The 26,267-nt window shown below is 50.7% G+C and overlaps 1 protein-coding gene across 4 annotated transcripts; it reads left to right on the top strand.

Annotated features, from left to right (window-relative positions):
* The first annotated feature begins 308 nt into the window (after positions 1–308).
* NPR1 (natriuretic peptide receptor 1) lies at positions 309–24,652 on the top strand. Of its 4 annotated transcripts, XM_060201451.1 has the most exons (22): positions 309–1,344; positions 1,976–2,175; positions 3,163–3,276; positions 4,105–4,240; positions 6,463–6,554; positions 8,611–8,746; positions 8,850–8,934; positions 10,121–10,241; positions 13,085–13,159; positions 13,309–13,386; positions 14,938–15,042; positions 15,223–15,294; positions 15,387–15,543; positions 15,756–15,977; positions 16,138–16,306; positions 18,063–18,209; positions 18,754–18,877; positions 18,959–19,027; positions 19,138–19,312; positions 19,904–20,002; positions 24,019–24,110; positions 24,219–24,652. In XM_060201451.1, the coding sequence occupies exons 1-22, from the start codon at positions 645–647 to the stop codon at positions 24,267–24,269; spliced, it is 3,219 nt and encodes a 1,072-aa protein (XP_060057434.1). In that variant the 5' UTR covers positions 309–644; the 3' UTR covers positions 24,270–24,652. The 4 variants fall into 4 exon arrangements, with proteins under 4 accessions (XP_060057434.1, XP_060057432.1, XP_016044754.2 ...); XM_060201449.1 differs by lacking the exon at positions 13,309–13,386 and having other exon boundaries at positions 512–1,344; XM_016189268.2 differs by lacking the exon at positions 13,309–13,386 and having other exon boundaries at positions 512–1,344; positions 15,822–15,977.
* The last annotated feature ends 1,615 nt before the right edge of the window (positions 24,653–26,267 follow it).

Consider the following 26,267-nt stretch of genomic DNA (forward strand, 5'->3'; position numbering starts at 1 on the left):
CAGCTACTCCAGGCACCAACCCCTCCCTCCCTCTGGAAGCCCGCGGGGAGGGGAGCCGCGCTCACCTGCGCCCCAGCCATTTCCAGAACCCCAGCACCTCCCTTTTTCTCCAGGCACCGCACCCGCACCCCTCCTGGGCCGCCACCCCAAACCAGCCCACCCTTCGCTCCTTCGTCTGGGATCGGGGTGCGAGGGGGTGGGGGACACACGGTAGGGTGCCAGGGACCCTGACTGCTCCCGCGCAGTCTCCCTCCCGGCCGTCCAGCCCACCCCGGAAGGGCGCCCTTGGGCGGGGGAGTGCTCGGCAGCGCTCTGGGGCTGGGGTCCGCCGGGAAGCGCGGGCTGTGGCGCGGCACGGGGAGGAAAGAGTTAAAGATAGGGGACGGGCTCGGCAGTCAGCGGGCCAGGGAGGGGAAGCGGCGGCGGGAGGGGCGCTGGGAGCGCGGCCCTGGCGTGGACGCCCCCTCTGGACGCTCCCGAGCGCACTGCGCTCACTAGGCGCCCCGCCGCGGGTCTCCAGCCGCCCGCCGCCAGCCGCCCGCCAGCACCCTGCCGCCCGCGCCCACCTGCGGGCCGTCGCCTCCAGAGGCTTCCGCGTCCCCCGGGCGCGCGGGGCTGGCCCTGAACCCAGGGGCCCGGAGGCCATGGAGCACCCCGGGGGCCCAGCGGGGCGGGCGCGGCGCCGGCTGCTGCTGCTGGCCGCGCTGCTGCCACTGCTCGGGGACGCCCGGACCGGCGAGCTCACCGTGGCCGTGGTGCTGCCGCTGGCCAACACGTCGTACCCGTGGTCGTGGGCGCGCGTGGGACCGGCCGTGGCGCTGGCGCTGGGCGCGGCGAGGCTACCCGGCTGGACGGTGCGCACGGTGCTGGGCAGCAGCGAGGACTCGCTGGGCGTGTGCTCCGACACCGCCGCGCCGCTGGCCGCCGTGGACCTCAAGTGGGAGCATGGCCCTGCAGCTTTCCTGGGCCCGGGCTGTGTGTACGCCGCCGCCCCGGTGGGCCGCTTCACGGCGCACTGGCGGGTGCCGCTGCTCACGGCCGGGGCGCCCGCGCTGGGCTTCGGGGCCAAGGGCGAGTACGCGCTGACCACGCGGGCCGGGCCGAGTCACGCCAAGCTGGGCGACGTGGTGGCCGCGCTGCACCGACGGCTGGGCTGGCAGCGCCAGGCTCTGGTGCTCTACGCCTACCGGCCCGGCGACGACCAGCCCTGCTTCTTCGTGGTGGAGGGGCTGTACATGCGCGTCCAGGAGCTCCTCAACGTCACCGTGGACCACCTGGAATTCACCGAGGGCGACCGCCACCACTACGTTAGGCTGCTGCGCACCGTGCAGCGCAAGGGCCGCGGTGAGCGCACGGGCCCGGGGCTCTCACCCTCTCGCCCTCCGCACCCCGAGCCCTGCCCTGTCCCCTGCCCGCGCCCCAGCTCTGCCTCTTCTGTCGCCGGGAGTTAACTGTATGGGGAAGACCGGGGCGGCAGCCCTGATACTTAGTATCTTCAGCAGGTCCCAGGCTGAGCCCCAACCCTCTTCTTTTTTTTCTTTTCTTCTCTTTTTTCTTTTCTTTTCTTTTCTTTTCTTTTCTTTTCTTTTCTTTCCTTTCCTTTCCTTTCCTTTCCTTTCCTTTGTGTGTGTCTCTCTCTCTTTGTGTGTGTGTGTGTGTGTCTCTCTTCCTCTGTCTTTCTCTTCTCTTCCTCTCTCTTTTCCCTACCACCAGTTTTTGCCTCCCCCTCTCCCTACTCCCCCTCTTCCCGTGGCTGCCACACACCGGAGCCAGATGGCCCCACCTCTGCCTCCCCACCCCCCTCACCTGCTGCTCCGGCTGTCCCTCTTCTTTGCTCCTCCCGACTCCTGCCCCCACCCTTCCCAGCTTTGGTCCGTTTCCCTAGCCGGCAGTGTAGACCTGACCCTAGAGTGTGGCTTACCTGCCAAGGGGACTCCTCCACCACCTGACCACCCCGCCACCCCTTCCTCTCCAGTTGTCTACATCTGTAGCCCCGCGGAGACTTTCAGGACCTTGATGCTCCTGGCCCTGGAAGCTGGCTTGACTGGGGAAGACTATGTTTTTTTCCACCTCGACCTCTTTGGGCACAGCCTGCAAGGGGCGCACGGTCTGGCCCCTCGCAAGCCCTGGGAGAGAGGGGATGGGCAGGATGATAGGGCACGCCAGGCCTACCAGGTGAGTGCCACTGGGGGCACGGGGTTTCTGGATACCAAGGCCTTGGGGTCTAAAGGGCTCCTTCTCCACAAGAGTTCTAGATGCTCACAGGGAGTTCAGTAACAAAGGGCAGGGGCTGGCATGAGGGGCACAGAGAGGACCAGGGGACTTCAGAACCAAGAGGCAGAGAACTAGAGGGGTGCAGCCTGGGAGGTGGCACAGTAGATAAACATTGGGCCCTCAAGCATGTGGTTTTGAGTTCAATCCCCAACATCTCATGTGCCAGAGTGCTGCTCTGGTTCTCTTTGCCCTTCTCCCTGACTCTATTTAATAAAAGAGCTTTTGTTTGATAGGACAGAGAAACTGAAAGAAGGGTAGATAAAGGGGAGAGAGACACCTGTAAACCTGCTTCAGTGCTTGTGAAGCAAGCATTCTCCCCTGCAGGTGGGAATCGGGCAGGAACCCGAGTCCATGTACATGTTACCATGTATACTTAACCAGGTGTACCACAACCCAGCCCAGCATCTTAATAAATACATCTTTAAAAGAGAGAGAGAGGGAGTAGGGCGGTAGCGCAATGGGTTAAGCGCACATGGCCCAGAGTGCAAGGACCCGGTAAGGATCCCAGTTTGAGCCCCCGGCTCCCCACCTGCAGGGGCGTCGCTTCACAAGCGGTGAAGCAGGTCTGCAGGTGTCTATCTTTCTCTCCCCCTCTCTGTCTTCCCCCCCTTCTCCATTTCTCTCTGTCCTGTCCAACAACGATGACAACAACAGTAGCAATAATAACTACAACAATAAAAAGCAACAAAAGGGAAAATAAATAAATAAATATAAAAAATTTTTAAAAAGAGAGAGCACACATAATCTTGAGGTGGGAGCATTTTCAAGATCCACAGACTGAGAGGACTGAGGAAGACTGTCATAGGCAGCAGCTCAGACAGGACAAAGTCCACTTTGATCTTGGGCTCAGCAGAGGTGCCTCCTTCTCTCCACTGCCTCCTCCCCCAGGTTGCCAAAATCATCACGTATAAAGAGCCGGAGAACCCTGAGTACTTGGAATTTCTGCAGCAACTCAAACACCTGGCTAGGAAACAGTTCAACTTCACTGTGGAGGATGGCCTGGTAGGAGGGGGCGCTGGGGCCCTGCAGCCCCCCCATAGGGCTGGACCTTCTGCCAGTCATCCTGACACCCCCCCCCCCAACCCCCTCTCTTACATGCCTGTGTTCCTTCTCTCCTGATGAAAGAGGAGAACACTGACAGATCCTCTTCCATGCAACTGGGATGACGTGCCTGGTCCTGAACTCTATGGGGAGGGAGGAGATTAATGCCTAGATGGCTTATAAGCAGTAAACTTCTCTGTTTTGGTGCTGTAGTCTCTCTTTCATTCTCTCTCTGCTTCTCTACCTTCTATCTTAAAAGGGAGGAGGGGGCAGGTGGTGGCGCACCTGGTAAAGTGCACACATTAAAGTGTGCAAGAACCCAGGTTCAAGCCCCTAGTCCCTACCTGCAGGGGGAAAGCTTCACAAGTGGTGAAGTAGGGCTGCAGGTGTTTCTCTGTCTCTCTCCCTCTCTATCTCTCCTTCTCCTCTCAATTTCTGGTTGTCTCTATCCAATAATAAATAAAAATAAAATATTTTTTTAAAAGTTGGGCTAGGCAGCGGTGCACCTGGTAGATTACATCTACAGTACACAAGTAATTGGGTTCAAGTCTTGGGTCCCAATTTGCAGGGGGGAAAGCTTCACAAGTGGTGAAGCAGTGTTGCAGGTATCTCTCTGTCTCTTTCTTTGTTTATCCCTTCCCTCTCAATTTCTGTCTCTACCCTGTATATATTTTAAATACTCCTATTCAGTGGGAGTGTTTTCTCCCTTCCTCTTCCATGCCCCCAGTGCTATTGCAGTGTCCTTAGTTGCTGCCCCCCTTCCAAGCCCATCCTTTACTACCCCCACAGGTGAACACCATCCCAGCGTCCTTCCACGATGGTCTGCTGCTCTACATCCAAGCAGTGGCAGAGACCCTGGCCCTTGGGGGAACGGTCACTGATGGCGAGGGCATCACTCAGCGGATGTGGAACCGTACTTTCCAAGGTCAGGACCCAGAAGAGGGCACAAGAGGCTGTTTTGGGGCAGGGGAATTTCCCATGTAGGAGGCCATGAGGCACCTGTTATTATTTGCTTGGTTTATTTCTTTTTAAAAACATTTTTAAATTTTATTTTAAGTATTTTATTTATTGGATAGAGAAAGAAAAATCAAGGAGATCAGGTGGTGGCACGCCTGGTTAAGTGCACACATTACAGTGTGCCTGGACCCAGGTTCAAGCCTCTGGTCCCCACCTGCACGGGAGAAAACAAGTAGTGAAGCGGTGCTGTAGGTGTCTCTCTGTCTCTTTCCCTTCCCTTCTTAATTTCTCTGTCTCTAGCACATAAATACATAAATCACAAAAAAAGATATTTTAAAAAGAGGGAAATCAAGAGGGATGGAGTAGATAGCAAGGAAGAGTGACTGCATCACTACTTCATGAATTGCAAAGCTTTCCCCCTGCAGACAGGGACCAGGGCCTTGAACCTTTATCCTTATGCATTTAGTATATGCACTCAATCAGGTGCATCAACACCCAACCCCTACTTGATTTCTTAAAACTATTTTTAAAATTTATTTTAGATATTTTTACTTATTTATTTTGGGTAGAAACAGAAACTGAGAGGGTGGGAACTGATATATAGATAGAAAGACACCTGCAGACCTGCTTCAAAGTTTATAAAGCTTTCTTCTTACAGGTGGGGATTAGGGGTTTGAGCCTATGTCCTTGTGTTCTGTAATGTGTTCAACCAGTTACACCACCACCTGGCTCCAGATTTTATTAATGAGAAAGGAGCAAAGAGAGAAAACAAAAGACAGGACATCACTCTCATACATGCACTACCGGGGATTAAACTCAGGACCTCATGTTTAAGAGTCCAGTGCTTTATCCACTAAACTACTTCCCAGTCCACTTTTTTTTTTTTTTTTCACTAGAGCACCGCTCATCTCTGGCTTATGGTGGTGCTGGGGATTGTACCAGACTCCATAAAGGAACTTCAGAGCCTCAGGCATAAAAGTCTTTTTGCCTAACCACATGCTATTTCCCTAGCTCCAATAAACCACCTCTGGCCTTCGGTCCAGGGATCCCTCTCACTTGCCACTTTTTCCCTTTATTTGGAAGAATTCTTTTTTAAAAAAAAAATTACTTTTTAATCCCCTTTTGTTGTCCTTGTTTTTATTATTGTAGTTATTATTTGTTATTGATGTTGTTGGATAGGACAAGAGAGAAATGGAGAGAAGAGGGGAGGCAAAGACAGACATCTGTGACTCCCCTGCAGGTGGGGAGCCAGGGGATAGAACCGGGATCCTTCCTCCCATCCTTGCGCTTTGCTCCACGTGCACTTAGCCCCGATGCACTACTGCCCAACTCCCATTTGAAAGAATTCTTAACAGCTTCCTGGAGCCTGCACCCCACTCCCACCTCCTGGTTCTGTCAGGAGGTCTCCTGAAGTGCCTGACTCCAGCCATTCCTATGGCTGGAAATGTGTGTCCCTATTATTCGCTTTTTTAAAAAAATATTTATTTGATATGAAAGAGAGAAATTAAGAGGGGTGGAGGAGATAGGGAGAGAAAGAGCCCTTTCTTAAGCCCTTTTTCACCACTCCTGAGGCTTCTTCCCTGCAGGTGGACACCTGGAGTTTGAACTGAGCTCTTTGAGCATGGTAACGTGTGCATTCAACCAGGTGCACCATGGTCAGACCCCTTAGTCCCTATCATTCTTTTTTTTTCTTTTATTTGATAGAAGAGAGAGAAATTGGGGGCTAGGTGGTGGCGCACCTGGTTAAGTGCACACATTACAATGCACAAGGATCTAGGTTCAAGCCCCTGGCCCCCACCTGCAGGGGGAAAGCTTCATGAATGGTGAAGCAGGTCTGCAGGTGTCTCTCTGTCTCTCTCCTGCACTATTTACCCCTCCCCTCACAATTTCTCTGTCTCTATTCAAAATAAATAAATAAAGATAAAAAAATTTTAAAAATTTAAAAAAAGAAGAGAGAGAAATTGAGAGGGAAGGGAGAGTTTAAGAGGGAGAGAGGCAGAGAGACAACAGTACCCCTGCTGCACCTCTCACGAAACCTCCCCCACAGGTGGGGATCAGGGGCTTGAACTAGAGTCAATATTTTCTTAACTCCTTGTCATTCTCATTGGTGGGTGTGTGTGTGTGTGTGTGTGTGTGTGTGTGTGTGTGGTGTCTGGGAGGTCAGTCCTACAACTTTCTCTCTGTCCCCAGGTGTGATGGGACACCTGAAGATAGACAGCAATGGTGACCGGGAGACTGACTTCTCCCTGTGGGACATGGAACCTGCGACTGGAGCCTTCAGAGTAAGACACATCTTTGGGGGGCCCCACTGATGGGGGGTTGGAGGTAGAGCATCTGATCACTCTGTAGTCACCACAGAGCTGACTGTCTGTGGGGAACCCTGGAAAAAAAAAACAACCCAGCTGTGGCCTGGGGAGGCAGAATGACGGGCTCAAAGGCAACACACCTTATGTGTGTTATGGGAAACCTTATGTCTGATAAGGGGGCGTCACATGACTCAGCCTTTAGGAAGCCCCAGGTCTCAAGGATGCAGAAGGGGACAGGCAGACTCACTGCTGAAAGGAATAAATGCACACCACCCAGCTCTACAAATATGAGGGGTTGGGACACATGACATGGCTGGTGGTGGACCCAGTAGAGCACACACTTAACCATGCACAAAGACCCGGGTTCAAGTTCTCCATTCCCACCTGCAGGGGAGAAACTTCATGAGTGGTGAAACAGTACTGCAGGTCTCCCTCTCCCTCTCTTTCTCTACTTCAATTTCTCTCTTTGTCTCTATTTAATAAATAATTATTTAAAATATACATAGGGCTGGCAAAACTTCGCTAGTGTGCTACTTTGCCATATGTGAGGCCCAGGTTGAAGACCAGCATCTACTGCATTGAAGGAAGCTTAGCTCCTGTGGTCTCCTAGTCTCTCTTCCTCTGCTTCTGTCTCTATCTGGAAAAATCATCCTAAAGCAGTGAAGCCCTGGTGATGACAAAAAATAATATATATCTTTTAAACTTTTTAAAATTGTATTTATTTATTCCCTTTTGTTGCCCTTGTTTTATTGTTGTAGTTATTGTTGTCGTCATTGTTGGATAGGACAGAGAGAAATGAAGAGAGGAGGGGAAGACAGAGAGGGGGAGAGAAAGAGCACCTGTGAAGTGACTCCCCTGCAGGTGGGGAAAAAAGAATATTTTATACATAGTTTTAAGTATATATTAAAATATTGGGTGAGGAGATAACATAATGTTTATGCAAAAAGCCTTTCATGGGCGGGGATAGATAGCACAATGGTCATGCAAAGAAACTGTCTTGCTCAAGTCTCCGGAGTCCCAGGTTCAATCCTTAGCACCACCATAAACCAGAGCTGAGTAGTGCTCTGATTAAAGCAACCCAGGTGTCCAACAACAGATGAGTGGCTGAGCAAGTTGTGGTATATATACACAATGGAATACTACTCAGCTGTAAAAAATGGTGACTTCACCATTTTCAGCTGATCTTGGATGGACCTTGAAAAAATCATGTTGAGTGAAATAAGTCAGAAACAGAAGGATGAATATGGGATTATCTCACTCTCAGGCCAAAGTTGAAAAACAAGATTAGAAAAGAAAACACAAGTAGAACCTGAAATGGAATTGGCATATTGCACCAAAGTAAAAGACTCTGGGGTGGGTGGGTGGGGAGAATACAGGTCCATGAAGGATGATAAGTGACATAATGGGGGTTGTATTGTTAAATGGGAATCTGGGGAATGTTATGCATGTACAAACTATTGTATTTACTGTTGAATGTAAAACATTAATTCCCCAATAAAGAAATAAGTTATAAAAAAAAAGAAGAAAAAAAAAAAGCCTTTCATGTCAGAGGCACCAAAGGTTCCAGATTCAATCCCCAGCACCACCATGATCTAGACGTGGTACACACACACACACACACACACACACACACACACACACACACACACACACACACCAGTGCACTGAGTCTCAGCAATAACCCTGGTGGGGGGAAATATCAGAAATAGATGGCTTACAGCTGTTCATCCAGGGACCAAGGCTTTCTGGAGGGCTTGTATGGACAAAGCCAAGAATGTGGACTGGGAGCACTACCTGTGCCTATTTTCTGTGTCCTTAAGCCCTGAGTATGGGGCTGGAGCCCTGCACAAAGTCTCCTTTAGAAGGCCTTGAGCAGTTTCACAGTGTTTTCCTACCCCAGTGGCTTGGGTCTGAGGGCTCTCAGTCACAACAGAACTTGATGACAGCCTGGAGTAAGGCTGCGGGAAGTGGGAGCCATAGACAGGAGACTCCTCCAGTTACTCAGTCCTGCCCATTCTCCTGCCCCTCCCAGGTGGTTCTGAATTACAACGGGACATCTCAAGAGTTGGTGGCCATGTCAGGACGAGATCTCTATTGGCCCGGGGGACACCCACCTCCTGACATCCCCAGATGTGGCTTTGACAATGAAGACCCAGCATGTAACCAAGGTGAGTGCCCACTGCTGGGCATCCCACTCCATGGATGAGTAGTTGTGAGGGAGGCCTTCTTCTTGCTGCCTCCTGCTCCCTGACCCTGGGATTGTCTTCACAGACCACCTGTCCACCCTGGAGGTGCTGGCGCTAGTAGGCAGCCTCTCCCTGCTTGTTGTCCTCATCACCTCCTTCTTCATCTACAGGTGAGTCAAGGGTTGGGGGCAGTGAGACATGGAGGGGTGTGGTAGGGCCCAGAGACGAGAGGAGAGGGTAGAAGGACTGCAGGAGAAGACCCAGGAAATGGGGGTAGGAGAGAGACCAAATAGAACAGGAGGAGTCTCACCTGGTAGAGCACACACATTACCATTCTCAAAGACCCAGGTTCAAGCCCCCAGCCACTGCAGTGGATCAGTGCTGACGTGTCTCTGCTCTCTGTCTCTCTCTCTCCTTCTCTGTCTCTGTCTCTCATGCTCTACTTAAAAAAGAAATACCCACCAGAAGTCTGCAGGCACTAAAATCTAAGGATAACCTTGGTGGAAAAAAAAAAAGGCTGGGGAATAACATAATGGTTCTGTAAAAGATGCTCATGTCTGAGGCTCCAAGGTTCCAGGTTCAATCCTTGGCACCACCTTAAGCCAGAGCTGAGCAGTGCTCTGGTAAAATTTATATATATTTAGGGAGTCGGGCGGTAGCGCAGCAGGTTAAGTGCAGGTGGCACAAAGTGCAAGGTGTAAGGATCCCGGTTGGAGCCCCCAGCTCCCCACCTGCAGAGGAGTCCCTTCACAAGCGGTGAAGCAGGTCAGCAGGTGTATATCTCTCTCTCCCCCTCTCTGTCTTCCCTTCCTCCCCATTTCTTTCTGTCTTATCCAACAACAACATCAATAACAACAACAACAACTACAACAATAAAACAACAAGGGCAACAAAAGGGAATAAATAAATATATATATTTAAATTATATATATTTAATGCAGAAGTTAAGGTGAAGGAGATAGCATAGTGATTATTCAAGAAGACTTTCATGCCAAAGTTAAGCAGTGCACTGATTTAAAAAAAATGGGGACCGGGTGGTGGCACACCTGGTTGAGTGCACATGTGACAATGCACAATGGCCCAGGTTCGAGCCCCTGGTTCCCACTTGCAGGAGGAAAGCTTTGCAAATGGTGAAGCAAAGTTTCGAAAAAAATATTAAGATCCCCTATTTCCAAGTGAGGACATTTGGACAGAAGGACACAAGACTTAAAGAAATGCAGCAGCCACCCCATGGTGCCCTGCATGGCTCCTGCCTAGCTGTCAGTTGGGACAGGCTCTGAATTCTGACAGGAGCTGTGAGCACTGCAGGGAGCCAGGGGCTCAGATAATGCTGAGGTGCAAGTGTCTCTTTGGCAGGAAGATGCAGCTGGAGAAGGAGCTGGCTTCGGAGCTGTGGCGCGTGCGCTGGGAGGACCTGCAGCCCAGCAGCCTGGAGAAGCACCTGCGGAACACTGGCAGCCGGCTCACCCTCAGCGGGGTGAGGGGGGCAGAGAAGGGTGGGCCTAGGGACTCAGCCCTGCCTGCTGGTGAGGTGCCTTGGGCTGGGGCCCTCTTTGCTCACATCCACAGCCTTCCTGCCACAGAGGACAAAGACAGTCCACATAAAAACACTTTTTTTTTTTTTGCCTCCAGGGTTATCATTGAAGCTGGGTGCCTGCATTACGAATCCACTGTTCCTGGCGGCCATTTTTTCCCACCATTTTTATTGGATAGGACAGAGAAATTGAGAGGGGAGGGGAAGATAGGAGAAGAGAAAGATAGATACCTACAGACCTGCTTCACCACTGTAGGCTGGGGCTAGAGGCTCAAACTGGGATCCTTATCTGGTCCTTGCTCTTTGTACCCTGCGCCACCACCTGACTCCCTAAAAACACATTTTAATTTTAGGTATTTTTTAAAAAAATAGAACTATAGTTCCTTTTAAAAAATATTTTTTATTGTTATAGTTATTATTGATGTCACTGTTGTTGGATAGGACAGAGAGAAATGGAGAGAGGAGGGGAAGACAGGGAGAGAGAAAGATAGACACCTGCAGACCTGCTTCACCGCTTGTGAAGCGACTCCCCTGCAGGTGGGGAGCCGGGGGCTTGAATTTTAGGTATTTTTAAAATAGATTTATTTAGGGGGCTGGGCAGTGGCACACTCGGTTGAACATACACAGTATGGTGCACCAGTACCAGGGTTTGAGACACTTCTCCCCACCTTCAGGGGGAAAGCTTCACAAGCAATGAAGCCGTGTTGCAGTTGTCTCTCTTTCTCTTTCCCTCTCTACCTCTCCCTTCCTTCCCAACTTGTCTCTGTCCAATCTAGTAAAAAAAGATAGGGGGTAGGGATGGAAGGGAATGACCATCAGGAACAGTGGATTCATTGTGCAGGCACCAAGCCCCAGCAATAACTCTTGTAATAATAATAGTAATTTTAAAATACTAATTTAGGGAGCCAGGTGGCAGCACACCCAGTTGAAGGTACAGATCTCTTTCTCTCTCTCTTGCCTCCAGAGTTATCACTGGGGATTGGTGCTGGCACTATGAATCCACTACTCCTGGCAGCTATTTTTTTTCCATTTTATTGGATAGGACAGAGAAGTTGAGAGGGGAGGGGAAGATAGAGAGAGGGAAAGATAGACACCTGCAGACCTGCGTTACTACTTGTGAAGCAACCCCCTGTCGGGTTGCGCCGCGGAGAAGAGAGAGAGAGGGAGGAGGTCTGGAGCAAATGGGGTACACAAATCTTTATTATAGGATGGGAGGGGGGGCTCAGGCCACGTGGAGTCAGCCGACAATGGCCATCCCCACTACCTCACCACCGGGCAAGAAGGAAGGGGCGCTGAGAGAAAGAGAGAGAGCGAGCCCAGAGAGAGCCAAGAGAGAGAGCAAGGGGGGGGGGGAGTGAGAGAGCTTTTATTGGGCAACAACCAGGGGTGATGTGTGGGGTCAGGATTGGTTGAAAGGGGGCACTGCTAGGATTTCGCGGGGGCGTGTAAAACCTGGGGGCAGAGACCGCATCAGAATAATTCCTCAGCATCAACCCCCCACTGCAGGTGCAGAGCCAGGGGCTCAAACCGGAATCTTTGCATGGGTCCTTGTACTTCATACTATGTGCACTTAACCTGGTGTGCCACCGTTCAACCCTCTTTTAAAAAATATTTATTTATTTATTGGATAAAGAGAGCCAGAAATCAAGAGGGACTGGGGTGATAGAGAAGGAGACAGAGAGATACTTGCAACACTGCTTTACTACTCACAAAGCTTCCACCTTGCAGGTGGGGACTGGGGGCTCAAACCCTGGTCCTCGTGCATTGTAACATATTTATCAACCAGGTGTGCCATCACCCAGCCCCTGAGGGGGCTTTCTCTGTCTAATTTTCTATCTCCCCCTTCAATTTCTCTATAGTAAATGGACAAATAGGGAGACAGGCGGGTTAAGCACACATGGCTCGAAGCAAGGACCAGCAATAAGGGCCCCAGTTCTAGCCCCTAGCTCCCCACCTGCAGGGGGGGGTCACTTCACAAGTGGTGAAGCAGGTCTGCAGGTGTCTATCTTTCTCTCCCCATCTCTGTTTTCCCCTTCTCTCTCCATTTTTCTCTGTCCTATCCAACAACAATAATAATACCTACAACAATGATAAAACAATAATAGTAACAGAAGGGAAAAAATAGCCTCTAGGAGCAGTAGATTTGTGGTGCAGGCACCAAGCCCCAGCAGTAACCCTGGAGGCAAAAAAAAAAATAAGTAAAATAGACAAATAAATAAAATACATATTAAAAAGATTTGTTGGGTGGGAGATACAGCATAGTGGTTATACAAATGGATATTCATGCCTGTGGCTCTAAGGCCCCAGGTTCAATCCCTGCACTACTAAACGCCAGAGCTAAGCAGTGCTCTGGTAAGGGAAAAAAATTATTGATCTGGCTGGTGGTACACCTGGTAGAGTACACATGCCACCATGCCTGATGGCCCAGATTCAACCCCCCACTTCCCACCTGAGCAGTAATGCAGGTGTCTTTCTTATCTTTCTCTGTCTCTCAGCCCTCAAAAAAGACAAAAACAAATACAGTTCGATCCCTGGCATTGCATGTGCCAGAGTGATGCTCTGGTTCTCTCTTTTTCATTAACTAATAAATTAATAATAATAAAAAAATGATAAAGAGGGGGAAATGCAGGCACCAAGCCCTATTAATAAGCTGGTCACAAAAATAAAAATAAAATAAGGAGAGGGTTTACTGATATAGAATGAGAAGCAGCATGGCAGAGAGGAAGCAGGCTGGTGAAGACCAGAGCTCACACAGCTGACCTGGGCCTCTGCTCTCTCCCCTGCAGAGAGGCTCCAACTATGGCTCCCTGCTCACCACGGAGGGCCAGCCCCAAGTCTTTGCCAAAACTGCATATTACAAGGTGGGCCAGGGGCCAGATTGTGGGCTATGAATACCAGGACAGGGCTTAGGGTGGGGGTCCTCAGGATTGGGGATCTGGGTAGGGGGCTGTCAAGGGCAGGAGGGAGCTCCAGGGACCCACTTCTGGTGACAGTCTCCATTCCTCACCAGGGCAACCTGGTGGCTGTGAAACATGTGAACTGTAAGCGCATCGAGCTGACTCGGAAAGTCCTATTTGAGCTGAAGCATGTAATGTGGGCAGGGCTGGGAGGGCTGAGGGCTGGGGGCTGGGTGTGCGTGGGGGTCTCTGGTGTCTCAAAGAAAAGGAGCTCCTGTGGCCCTGGAGGTTTCTTTCCCTGTGTGGGGGCAGGAGGGACATTCCATGGAACCTGGAGGAAGGTGCCCCAGGGGTTAGGGTCAGTGTTCTTGGGGAGGGAGATGTGAGGCTTGGGGGTGGGGGGCAGAAGACATGGAGAACGGATCTTCATGAGAGTAGATGACAGCAGCCCAGGAGGTAGTGCAGTAGGTAAAGTGTTCCACTTGAAGCATCAAGTCCTGAATTCAGTTCCCATGCTGTTGTATATGCCACAGTGACTCTCCTTTTCTCTCAGATAAATGTCCTTTGCCCCCCCAAAAAAAAAAAATTTGAGGAGCCAGGCAGTAATGCACCCAGTTGAGCATACATGCTACCATGCACAGGGCCTAGGCTCAAGCCCCTGGTCCCCACCTGCAGAGAGGAAGATTCATGAGCAGTGAAGCAGTGCTGCAAGTGTTTCTCTTTTTTTCCATCTCTCTCCTCTCAATTTATTTATTTGAGAGGAGAGAAAAAGAACCAGAATATCACTCTGGCACATGCCAGGGACTGAACTCAGAACCTCATGCTCATGATTCCAACACTTTACCCACTGTGCCATCTCCTAAGCTGCTCTTTCTCCCTCTCTCCATTTCTTACCTTCTATCAAAAAAAAAAAAAAATTTCACTGTTTTCAGCCCATCTTGGATGGAGCTTGAAGAAATCATGTTAAGTGAGATAAGTCAGAAACGGATGAATATGGGATGATCTCACTCACAGGCAGAAGTTGAAAAACAAGATCAGAAGAGAAAAACACAAGTAGAACCTGAACTGGAGTTGGTGTATTATACCAAAGTAAAAAACTCTGGGGTTGGGGGGTGGGAGAGTACAGGTCCTGAAAAAGGATGACAGAGGACCTAGTGGGGGTTGTATTGTTATGTGAAAAACTGAGAAATGTTATGCATGTGCAAACTATTGTATTTACTGTTGACTGTAAAACATTAATCCTCCCCCAAAAAAAAACATTGGGGATAGTAGAGCCATACAGGCATCAAACCCTAGTGGTAACCATGATGGCAGGGGGGTGTTCAAGGAGATAGCACAACAGACTGTCATGCCTGAAGCTCCAAGGTCCCAGGTTTAATCCAAAGCACCACCGTAAGCTAGAGTTGAGCAGTGGGGGAAAAAAGGAAAAAATAATAATAAATAAATAAATTGGCATGGTGAGAATTATCACAGGAAGTCCCAGAATGTGTGCAGAGAATGCATGAGGTGGTGCAGTGGATAAAGTCTTGGACTCTCAAGCATGAGGTCCTGAGTTCAATCCCCAGCCGCCCATGTACCAGAGTGTTGTCTGGTTCTTTTTTTTTTTCTCTCTCTCCTCCTATCCCTCTCATTAATAAATAAATAAAATATTTTTTAAAAAGAGGGATCCTGAGGGTGGGGGAGCAGTTGCTGGGGAGACAGCTTCCTGCCAGGCTCCTCACACTTACCTCTACTCCTCATAGATGCGGGATGTGCAGAATGAACACCTGACCAGGTTTGTGGGTGCCTGCACCGACCCCCCAAACATCTGCATCCTCACAGAGTACTGTCCTCGTGGGAGCTTGCAGGTAAGGGGGCCTGGGCAGGATGCCTGGGTCCAGCCCTGGGTCCCCCCCTAACTGGTCACATGAGCCCAGGCCAGCCTTTCCTTTCTCATCTGTGGAATGGGCATGGAGGGGCCTTGTCTCTGGGGATCCTGTACTGTGGGGGGCACATGGGGGAAAGTCTGACTATCTCTGCCCTGGCAGGACATCCTGGAGAATGAGAGCATCACCCTGGACTGGATGTTCCGCTACTCTCTCACAAACGACATTGTCAAGGTAGAGCTCAGGGCTGGGCAGATACGCTTCCTCTCTGGCCATGGCCCCAGGTCCCCTTCATTTTAGGAGCCCTGACTTGCCAAACTCCCTAGGGCATGCTGTTTCTGCACAACGGAGCCATCTGCTCCCACGGGAACCTCAAGTCATCCAACTGTGTGGTGGACGGGCGCTTCGTGCTCAAGATCACCGACTATGGGCTGGAGAGTTTCCGGGACCCAGACCCAGAGCAGGGACACACTCTCTATGCTAGTGAGCCAGCCTCTGACCCATTCACACTGCCCAGTACAGCCCAGCCCAACCTAGCCCAGCCCAGCATGGGCCTCTGAAAGGCTAGAGCAAGGTGTTCCTAATGCCAGCTCAGTTCTTCTCCTAGTAGAAAGGGAAGTCAGCTCACATGGCCTCTGAGCCTCTGCTAGCTTGAGTGCTTACTGTGACACTGTAACATCTTCTGTCCACCCCAGTTGAGTCCTCTAGGACTGTGTTCCCCCAGGCCCTTCACCCCATGATTCCTGCCCTCTGGCCTGCAGAGAAACTGTGGACAGCTCCTGAGCTCCTACGGATGGCTTCACCTCCGGCCCGAGGCTCCCAGGCTGGTGATATCTACAGTTTTGGCATCATCCTCCAGGAAATAGCGCTGAGGAGTGGTGTCTTCCACGTGGAAGGTCTGGACTTGAGTCCCAAAGGTGAGAGCCTCCCCCCCCACATACCACAGACACACACACACACTCCCTCTCTCTCTCCCCCCTTGCGCCTCAGGCCAGGAAGGGGAAGGCCTGGAGGCACCACTATACCTTCCTGCTGCCCAGCCCACCTTCAGCCCCTTTCTCTCCCCTTAACATGCAGAGATCATTGAGCGCGTGACCCGGGGTGAGCAGCCCCCCTTCCGGCCCTCCCTGGCCCTGCAGAGTCACCCTGAGGGGCTGGGGCAACTCATGCAGCGCTGCTGGGCTGAAGACCCCCAGGAGCGGCCGCCCTTTCAGCAGATCCGCCTGCTGCTGCGAAGATTCAACAGGTCACTGTCCCTTCCCACCCCCAGCCCTCCCACCCTTTTCTACCCTTCCCCTGCCCTCCCCTCTCCTTCCAAATTCCCCCCTCCCCCCAACGCCATCCCATGCCTCTCCTGCCCTCTCCTTCCCCTCCCCCTGCCCTTTCCAGCCTCCACTTGCCTCCCACTGATCTCCCAATGGAACTCCCTGCTCTCCTGGAGCTGTCCCTACAATGGCAACTAGAAGTCCCCTTTGTGAACAGTGTGACTCAGCTGTCCCCAGGGGTCCTCCACCTCTGGCACTTCCTCCATATCCTTCCTGCCCAGTGGCCCATCAGGCCCTGGTCTTCAGTGGTAAGCAGAGGGTGGGCCACCACCCCTCTCATCTCAGCTTCCAGCAGGCTCCTTCTAGGATCCAGTTCTTCTAGAGAACTATCATCCCCATTCTCTCCATTCACTCTGTTCATGATTCCCTGTGTCTTCCTGACTCTTCTGCTTCCTTCCAAGTCACTTGTGTTCCAGTGAGGGGAGACAGCATAATGGTTAAGCAAAAAGACTTTCATGCCTGAGGTTCCCAGGTTCTGGGTTTGATTCCTGGAACCATCAACTGTCAGAGCTGAACAGTGCCCTGGTAAGGAAAAAATAAAAAATCAGGCTGATAAAATACATCACCTGGATAGTGCTTTGCTGTGTGCATGCCCCAAGTTCTAGCCTGGCCTCCACATCAGTGGAGGAAGCTTTGGTGCTGTGGGTTCTTTCACTCTCTGTCTCTCCACTTTATTTATTTATTTATTTTGCCTCCAGGGTTATCGATGGGGTTCAGTGCCTGTAATATGAATCCACCTCTCCTGGTAGCCATTTTTTTTTTCTGTTTTATTGGACAGGATAGAGAGAGATTGAGAGGGGAGGGGAAGACAGAGGAATACAGAGAGGGAGAACGAGAGACCTGCAGACCTGTGTCATTGCTTATGAAATGATTCCCTCCCCCCGCAGGTGCAGAGCCAGGGGCTCAAACTGGGATCTTTGCACAGGTCCTTGCACTTTGTATTATGTGTGCTTAACCCAGTGTGCCACTGTCCAACCCCTATTCTCTCTCCTTTTAAGTATTTCATTTATGTATATATTTATTGGATAGAGACAAAGAGAAATTGAGAGGGAAGGAGATAGAGACAAAGAGAAATTGAGAGGGAAGGAGATAGAGACAAAGAGAAATTGAGAGGCAACGAGATAGAAGGAGAGAGAGAAAGACACCTGCAGCCCTGCTTCACCGCTTGCAAAGCTTTCACCCTCTAAATTGGGACTGGGAGATTGAACTCTGGTCCTTGCATACTGTAACATGTACACCTAACATGGTGTACCACCACCTAGTCTATTAAAAAACATCAACAGGGGCCGGGTGGTGGCGCACCTGGCTAAGTGTACAATGTGTGAGGACCCAGGATCAAATCCCCAGTCCCCACCTGCAGGGGGGAAACTTTGCAAGTGGTGAAGCAGGGTTGCAGGTGTCATTCTCCCTCCCTATCTCCTCCTTCCCTCTTGATTTCCAGCTGTCTCTATCCAATATATAGAAATAATAAAACAAAATTTAAAAAATATCAACAGTAATAATCTCTTGTGTTGGACACAGGTTCATCAACTGCTCCTACTGGGGTTGAGCTCCCACCCTTCTCTCAACCATCTCCAGGGAACTCCATTCAGCCAGGGAGAGACTGGGTGCTAAGACTGGGCACTTCAGGGCACTGCCCTCGTCTGAACACCTGCCACCCTGATCCCCACCCCCCAGGGAGAACAGCAGCAACATCCTGGACAACCTGCTAGCCCGCATGGAGCAATATGCCAACAACCTGGAGGAGTTGGTGGAGGAGCGCACACAGGCCTACCTGGAGGAGAAGCGCAAGGCTGAGGCCCTGCTCTACCAGATCCTGCCCCAGTGAGCACCTGCCCCTGTGGGGTCCCTCCAGGCACCAACTAGACCTATCCTACCTGGGGACCTCCACCCCAACCCAACTGGAGACTTTCTTTCTTTTCTTTTTTTTAAGAGTCTTTCCCAGGCTCTTTTTAACTTTTTTTATTTGTTTACTATTGGGTAGAGAAAGAGAGATGTTGAGAGAGGAGGGAGATAGAGGGAGAGAGACAGAGAGACACCGCAGCCCTACTTTACCACTAGTAAAGCATTCTCCCTGCAGGGGGGTACCAGGGGCTTGAACCTGGGTCCTTGTGCACTGTAATGTGTGCACTTAACCAGGAGACTTTCTCATCCCACCTGTGGACCCCTTTCCGCCCAGCCTAGGGACCCCCTATCCCACATGGGCTCAATCCTGCACCACTTGAAGACCCCTTCATATAGCCTGGGGACTCTCCATCCCAGCCTGGAGACCCCGGCCCCGCCCCAGCTAGCCCCCCACCCCACCTGGGGACCCCACCCCGCCTCAGCTAGCCCACTCCATTTCACCTGGGGAACCCCTACCTCGCAGCTCAGTGGCGGAGCAGTTGAAACGCGGGGAGACTGTGCAGGCCGAGGCCTTCGACAGCGTCACCATCTACTTCAGTGACATTGTGGGTTTCACGGCGTTGTCTGCGCAGAGCACGCCCATGCAGGTGAGGCCGCAGGTGGGGGGCGTGGGGACAGCCAGCCCTCGGAGCCTCACGCCCCTCCCTCCCCGCCTCCTGTCCCCGCAGGTGGTGACCCTGCTCAATGACCTGTACACCTGCTTCGACGCCGTCATCGACAATTTCGACGTGTACAAGGTGAGGGGGCAAGCAGGGCGGGAGGACAGGTGAGCCAGAGGCGACCTGGCTCGGTGCACACGGAGAAGACGGGGTTCCTGTCTCCACCTGCCACGCGGCCGGCTCCACAGGTGGAGACGATCGGCGATGCCTACATGGTGGTGTCCGGGCTCCCGGTGCGGAATGGCCGGCTGCATGCCCGCGAGGTGGCCCGCATGGCGCTGGCGCTTCTGGATGCAGTGCGCTCCTTCCGCATCCGGCACAGGCCCGACGAGCAGCTGCGCCTGCGCATCGGCATCCACACAGGTGAGGCCGGTGCCAGGACCTGGCCCCCAGGATTCCCTTCACAGAGAGCCTTTTCACCGCGACCTCCTTCCCCATCACCTCCTCCCCAAGACCTACCTTCCCTGGGGCACCCTTCAAGATACTCCTCCCCCAGGACCCACATTTCTCCTGGCGTCACCTTACCTGAGACCCTCTCACTGAGGACCCAGCTCCACCAGGACCCCACTCTCCCAGAACCTCCCTTCCCTGGGAACCACCTCAAGTGTGGCTGCCCCAGCCTGGACACCCCAAGTGAAATCACCTCCATTGGAAAGGAGCCCCCCCAAAGGTGGCCCCAGGCTGGGTTCCTTAAGTCTGGTTGCCCCCAGTTGGGCATGAGCACCCCCCAGGTGAGGCTGAGCCCCATTGGGCAGGAGACCCCCAAGTGAGTAGGCCCCATTGAGTGCCTCCCCTTGAGACCACCCAGAAGTATGGGAGCCCCCCAGGTGAGACCACTCCAAGCTGAACTCCCCACTCCTCAGTTGAGGCTGCCTGCATTTGAACAGGAGCACCCCCTCCCCATTGGAGCCCCAGATGAAGTGGCCCTTGATTGACTCCCTCCACTCCCTCCAGGCCCCGTGTGTGCTGGGGTAGTGGGACTGAAGATGCCCCGTTACTGCCTCTTTGGGGACACAGTGAACACGGCCTCAAGAATGGAGTCTAATGGGGAAGGTAGGGCACAGGGAGGGCTGGGAGAGCAGGGAAGTTCAGCCATAACCTCCCAGACAGCCAGCCATCTCTCCAGCGGGATTATCCACCCCCCATCCCAGACTCTCTGGGCACATGGGTACACCTGGTCAGATACAGACAGACCCATCCTGCCCCTTGTTTCTAAATACTAGAGAATCATTCCTGCTCTATTTGTTTCGCAGTTTCTAGTCCCCTTTAAAGCTTCCCCATGGAGATGGTGGCACACCTCATAGAGCCCACATGTGCAAGAATTTGAGTTTGAGCCCCCAGTCCCCACCTGTGGGGGGGGGTGTTATGAGCTGTGCAGCACTGCTATAGGTGTGTCTCCTCTCTCTCCGCCCCCCCCCCACTCTAGCCAGAAAGAGAAAGAAAGACCACGAGGAGGAGTGGTAGAGCTAACTCTGGGCTTCACTTCTCTCTTATAATAAATAAATAAATAGGGTTGGCAAGATATTAGCTCACTTGGATAGTGCACCTGCATTGCCATGCAGGTTCTGGCTGACTGTCCCACAACCAACTGAGGGAAGCTTCAAGCTGTGGTCTCTTTCCCTCTCTCCTGTCTCTATCTTTGTCTTACTGTCTGAAAAAAAAAAAAAGGCTCAGTGCAGTGGTGCCCTGGCAACAATAAAGCAATAAAAAATTAAGGTGAGGCAGTGGCACACCTAGCTGAACACACATGTTACAAGTTCCCAGTCCCCACCTGCAGGAGGGAAGCTTCATGGTGAAATGTGAAGCAGTTGTGTAGATTTCTCTCTTTATCTCTCCCTCTGTCTCTCCTCTCTCTCCTCCTCTTCCTCCCTCTCCTCTTAATCAAATAAAGCAAAAAATTAAAACAAATAAGTAATTAAATATTTTTTATTTTTTATTATCTTTATTTGTTGCATAGAAACAGCCAGAAATTGAGAGGGAAGAGGGAGATAGGAAAACAGGGGCCAGCTGGTGGTGCCCCTGGTTGAACACACATGTTACAAAGTGCAAGGACCCAGGTTCAAGCCCTCTTGTTAAAATTCGGAGGCTCTTGCCGGCCGGTCTAGCTTCACTGGCGGTTAAAATTCGTAGGCTCTTGCCGGGCTGGCTTGCTTCAAGGCGGGTAACAGAGACGTGGAGACAACGGCTGCGCAGGGAAGCTGTATTTCTTTATTCAGGAACAACGATTCATAAACTAAGACAAACTAATCACCAAACAGAACTCTGCTGTCTCTTTGCGGTGGCGCAAGCACTCTTTTTTTTTTCTCTGGAACTCAGGAACCCTCTCCCTTACTCTGGAACTCAAGAACTCTCGTACTGGGGAACCCTCTCAAACTCTCGCACTCTCGAACTCAGGAACCCTCTCCCAGGGTCCCTTGGGGCGGGGCCAAGCGGCCTGCGAAATTAACTGGACTGATCCAATTCTCTTGGCGGGGGAGAGCTAGAACAAACCAATGTAAAGCATACGACACCCTCTGGTCCCCACTTGCAGGGGGAAAGCTTCGCAAGTGTAGAAGCAATGCTGCAGGTGTCTCTCTAGCTCTCTCCTGCTCTATCACCCCCTTACCTCTCAATGTCAGGCTGTCTCTATCCAATAAACAAATAAATTTTAAAAAAAGTTTTAAAAAAAATTAAAAGAAAAGACACAGAAAAAGAGACAGAGAGACACCTATAGCACTGCTTCACTGCTCACAAAGCTTTCCCCCTGCAGGTGGGAACCAGGAGCTCGAACCTGTGTCCCCCTTGTGCATTGTAACAAGTGCACTCAACCAGGTGTACCATCACATGGCCCCTACATTAAAAAAAAAACTAGCCCCCAGGGTCATGTGGTGGTGCATCTTGTACAGCACACACATAACATGAACAAGGACCCAGGTTCAAGCATTGATCCCACCTACAGGGGGAAGCTTCACAAGCGATAAAGCAGGGCTTCAGTTGTCTCTCTTTCTCCCTCTCTATCCCCCCTTCCCTCTCAATTTCTGTGCAGTCAAATAAAAGAGAAAAAAAGGGGGGGATGGCAACCAGGAGTAGTGGTACTGAGCCCTAGCAGTAATTGTGGTGGCAATAAAGTCAATAAAAATAAGACCAGCAAAACAGCTCATTTGGATAGTGTGCTACTTTGCCATGTGCTCAACTCAGGTTTAAGCCTGACTCCCACTGCATTGAAGGAAGCTTTGGTGCTATGGTTTCTGTTTGCCCTTTCTGCTTCTATCCAAAATAATAAATAAATAAATAAATGATTAATTTAATTAAATAATAATAAAAAGATCCCCTCCTTCCCTCTTTGGATTGGGAAAGAGCTCCACAGCAGTCCCCTGGCTGTATTCTCAGCTCCACAATTGTCACAGCTGTGTGTCCCTTTGCCAGGCCTACCTAAGCTTCTATGTACCTGGCAGAGCCACAGAACATGCTTAGCTTGGAACTGTCACCCAAAGTTTCTGAGCCTCAGTTCTTTATACAACACTTGCCTCAGGTTATAAAGACCAACTCCAGGGGGCCTGACTGGCACATCCACTCCCACTTCCAGGGGGATGCTTCTCAAGCAGTGAAGCAGGTCTGCAGACCTCTCTATCTCCCTCTCCCTTCTCAATATCTCTCTGCTCTGTCAAATAAAATAGAAAGGGGGGAAAATGGCCACCAGAAGTGGTATATTCATAATGCAGGCACTGAGCCCAGAGATAACCCTGGTGGCAAAAATAAAAACTACAACAAGAAGACAACTAGGGCAACAAAAGGGAATAAAGAAATAAATATTTTTAAATTATTTATGTATTTATTTATTCCCTTTTGTTGCCCTTGTTGTGTTTTTTTTTATTGTCGTAGTTATTATTGTAGTTGTTGTTGATGTCGTTGTTGGATAGGACAGAGAGAAATGGGGAGAGGAGGGGAATACAGAGAGGGGGAGAGAAAGATAGACACCTGCAGACCTGCTTCACCACTTGTGAAGCGACTCCCCTGCAGGTGGGGAGCCAGGGGCTCAAACCGGGGTCCTTGTGCTTTGCGCCACCTGCGCTTAACCTGCTGCCCGACTCCCCATATATTTATGTATTAACGTGAATGAGAAAGAAAACCAGAGCATCACTCTGGCACATGGGATGCCAGAAATTGAACTTGGGATTTCATGCTTCCTACTCACTGAACCACCTCTCAGGCTCAGACATAGAGAGATTTTTCATTACTTTCCTAAGCAGTGTCCAAACTGGGATTCATAGGAGGCTGAGCAGGATCCAGTCCAAGTTCCTAACCTCTGTGTTAATTCTGTCTCTGTTACTTGAGTCTGGTGACACTCTAGAGCAGAGCTGTAGATCTTTCCGTAGTTGTGAAAATGTTCTATAATCTGTAGTTGTGAAAATGTTCTATAATCTGTGAAGTCCAATATAGTCTATCACAAGAACTTTAAAAAAAATATTTTTATTTATTATTGGATACAGATAGAGAGAAATTTAGAGGGGAGGGGAGATAGAGAGGAGAGAGACAAAGAGATACCTTCAGACCTGCTTCACCACTTGTGAAGCTTTCCCCTCAGGTGGGGAGTTGGGGCTTGAACCTGGGTCCTTGCACATAGTAACGTGTGTGCTTAACCAGGTGTGCTACTGCCTGCCCCCCTGCAAGGGACTTTTTAAAAAAAGATATACTTGGGGGGCTGGGTGGTGGTGCACCTGGTTGAGTGCACATATTACAGTGCGCAAGGACCCAGGTTCGAGCCCCTGGCCCCCACCTGCAGGGAGAAAGCTTCACAAGTGGTGAAGCAGGACTGCAGGTGTCTCTCTGTCTCTCTCCCTCTCTATCTCCCCCTTCTCTCTAAATTTCTGACTGTCTCTATCCAACAAATAAATAAAGATTTAAAAAAATTTAAAAAAAAGATACACTTAATTTATTTGAGAGAAGGAGCAGGACTCGGGTGGGGTGGAGCAGGGAAACATGTACCTACCTTCTCCCAGTCAGCCCCCACCCCATCCCAGCCCCAGATCCCTTTGGCCTCCCTGCCCCACACCTAACATTCCCTGTCCTGACCCCTTCCTCTCCCCCAGCCCTGAAGATCCACTTGTCTTCTGAGACCAAAGCCGTGCTGGAGGAGTTTGGTGGTTTTGAGCTGGAACTTCGAGGGGATGTGGAAATGAAGGTAGATAGCGGTTCCCATGACCCCTTGGTCATCCCCACCCCGGGCCTCTCTTCTGACTTGGGGATGTTTGTGTGGCACTGCTCTCCAGCCCCCTTGCTGTCCCTACAGGGCAAAGGCAAAGTGCGTACCTACTGGCTGTTAAGGGAGCAGGGTTGCTGACCTCCCTCTCCTGTCAGGCTGCACCCCCATCGCACCAGGACGTGGCTATACAGCAGGTGGAGCTGACCCCCAGTCCCCTGGACTGGTGTGGGGGCTCCCAAGACTGAAGCACAGCACTCATGCAGGCAAGCACACCACTCTGCACCCCAACTTTGGCCAGTGGCTTCCTGTGCTCTCTGCCCTTTCCCTGTGTCCCCCCTCCATCCACCTCAATACACTGTGATTTCTATGAGAGTATGAGGGGGGAATCCACATCTTCAACCAGCCCACTGCCCTCCCCCCCAACATGATGCACAGGGGAAGGGGGGCAACATGGGGGTGAGGGGTGCTGCAGGTCTATATGCCCAGTATGTGAGCAGACACCATTAAAATCTTTATTCTAATGATAGTGTCTCTTCTTTTTAACCAGGGCACTTCTCAGCTCTGGCTTATGGTGGTGCTGGGGATTGAACCTGGGACCTCAGGGCTTCAGAAATGAGAGTCTTTTTGCATAATCATTATGCTATCTCCCCAGTCCATTCTTCTCCCCTTGCTCCCCAGCTCAGCTCATTATTCTCCTACTTCTTTCTTTCTTTCTTTCTTTCTTTCTTTCTTTCTTTCTTTCTTTCTTCCTTTACCAGTACACTGCTTAGCTCTGGTTATGGTGCTATGGGGGACTGAACCTGTGACCTGGGAGCCTCAGCTGAGCATTAGAGTCTCTTTGCATAACCATTATTATATGTCTGCCTCCCTTTCTCCTCCTCCTTAAATTTTTTTTATTATCTTTATTTATTTATTGGACAGAGACAGCCAGAAATCAAGGGGGGAGGGGGTAATAGAGAGGGAGAGACAGAGAGACACCTGCAGCCCTGCTTCACCACTTACAAAGCTTTCCCCCTGCAGGTGGGGGCCGGGAGCACCAACCCAGGTTCTTATGCATCGTAATATGTGCGCTCAGCCAGTTGTGCCACCACCTCTCCTTCTTTTTCATAGTTGTTATGATATTTTATTTACTTTAATGAGAGAGATACAGAGAGAAAGACCGGAGCACTACTCAGCTGGTGCTGGGGATTGAACCTGGGACATTGTAGCCTCAGGCATGAAAGTCTTTTGCTGTATCCCCAGCCTCCTCCTTTTTCTCTCTCTTTTTTTTTTTTTTGCCTCCAGTTGCTGGAGCTTGGTGTTGGCACTGTGAATCCACTTCTTCTGGTGGCTTTCTTCTCCTTTCTTTTTATTCAATCAGACAGAGAGAAATTGAAAGGGTAGGGGGAGATAGAGGGAGAGAAAGACAGACACCTGCAGACCTGCTTCACCACTCATGAAGTGTGCCCCCCTGCAGGTGGGGAGCGGGGGCTCGAACTTGGGTCCTTGCTTATATCCTTACATGTACATCCTCCTTCTTCTAATAAATCCTTTTTTAATATTTTGTTGTTTTTTTTTCATTTATTTAAAGAGAAATTGAGAGGGAAAGGGAAGATAGAGAGAAAGAGAGACACCTGCGGCACTGCTTCACTACTTATGAAGCTTCCCTCCTGCAGGCAGGGATTGAAGGCATGTAGCTAGGTCCTTGCATATGGTATTGTGTGTACTCAACCAGGTACACCACTACCCAGCCCCCACATGCAGGGGAGAAGCTTTACAAACTGCTCCAGTGCTGCAGATATTTTTCTTTCTCTCATCCCTCTGTGTCTATCACAAGTTAGAATTTTTAAAAAGTATGTTTTGGCTTATGTGGACTTTATATTGATACATATACCCTATTAGAAGTTAAAGCAAATCCTCTTTTAAAAAAATATTTATTGCTTTAGTAATGAGAGAAAAAATGAGAAGAAGAGAGAGAGAACCAGAACATCATTCTGGCACTTATAATGCTGGGAACTGAACTCAGGACCGGATGTTTGAAAGCCCAACTCTTTATCCACTGTACCACCTCTGGGACTGCAAAATAAAACCTTGGTAACTCATCAAAAATAACAATTTTTCCACAACTTTTTCCCCCTTTATTGGGGGATTAATGTT

The sequence above is a fragment of the Erinaceus europaeus genome, chromosome 11 (genome assembly GCF_950295315.1).
Source record: "Erinaceus europaeus chromosome 11, mEriEur2.1, whole genome shotgun sequence".
Classification (NCBI taxonomy): domain Eukaryota; kingdom Metazoa; phylum Chordata; class Mammalia; order Eulipotyphla; family Erinaceidae; genus Erinaceus; species Erinaceus europaeus.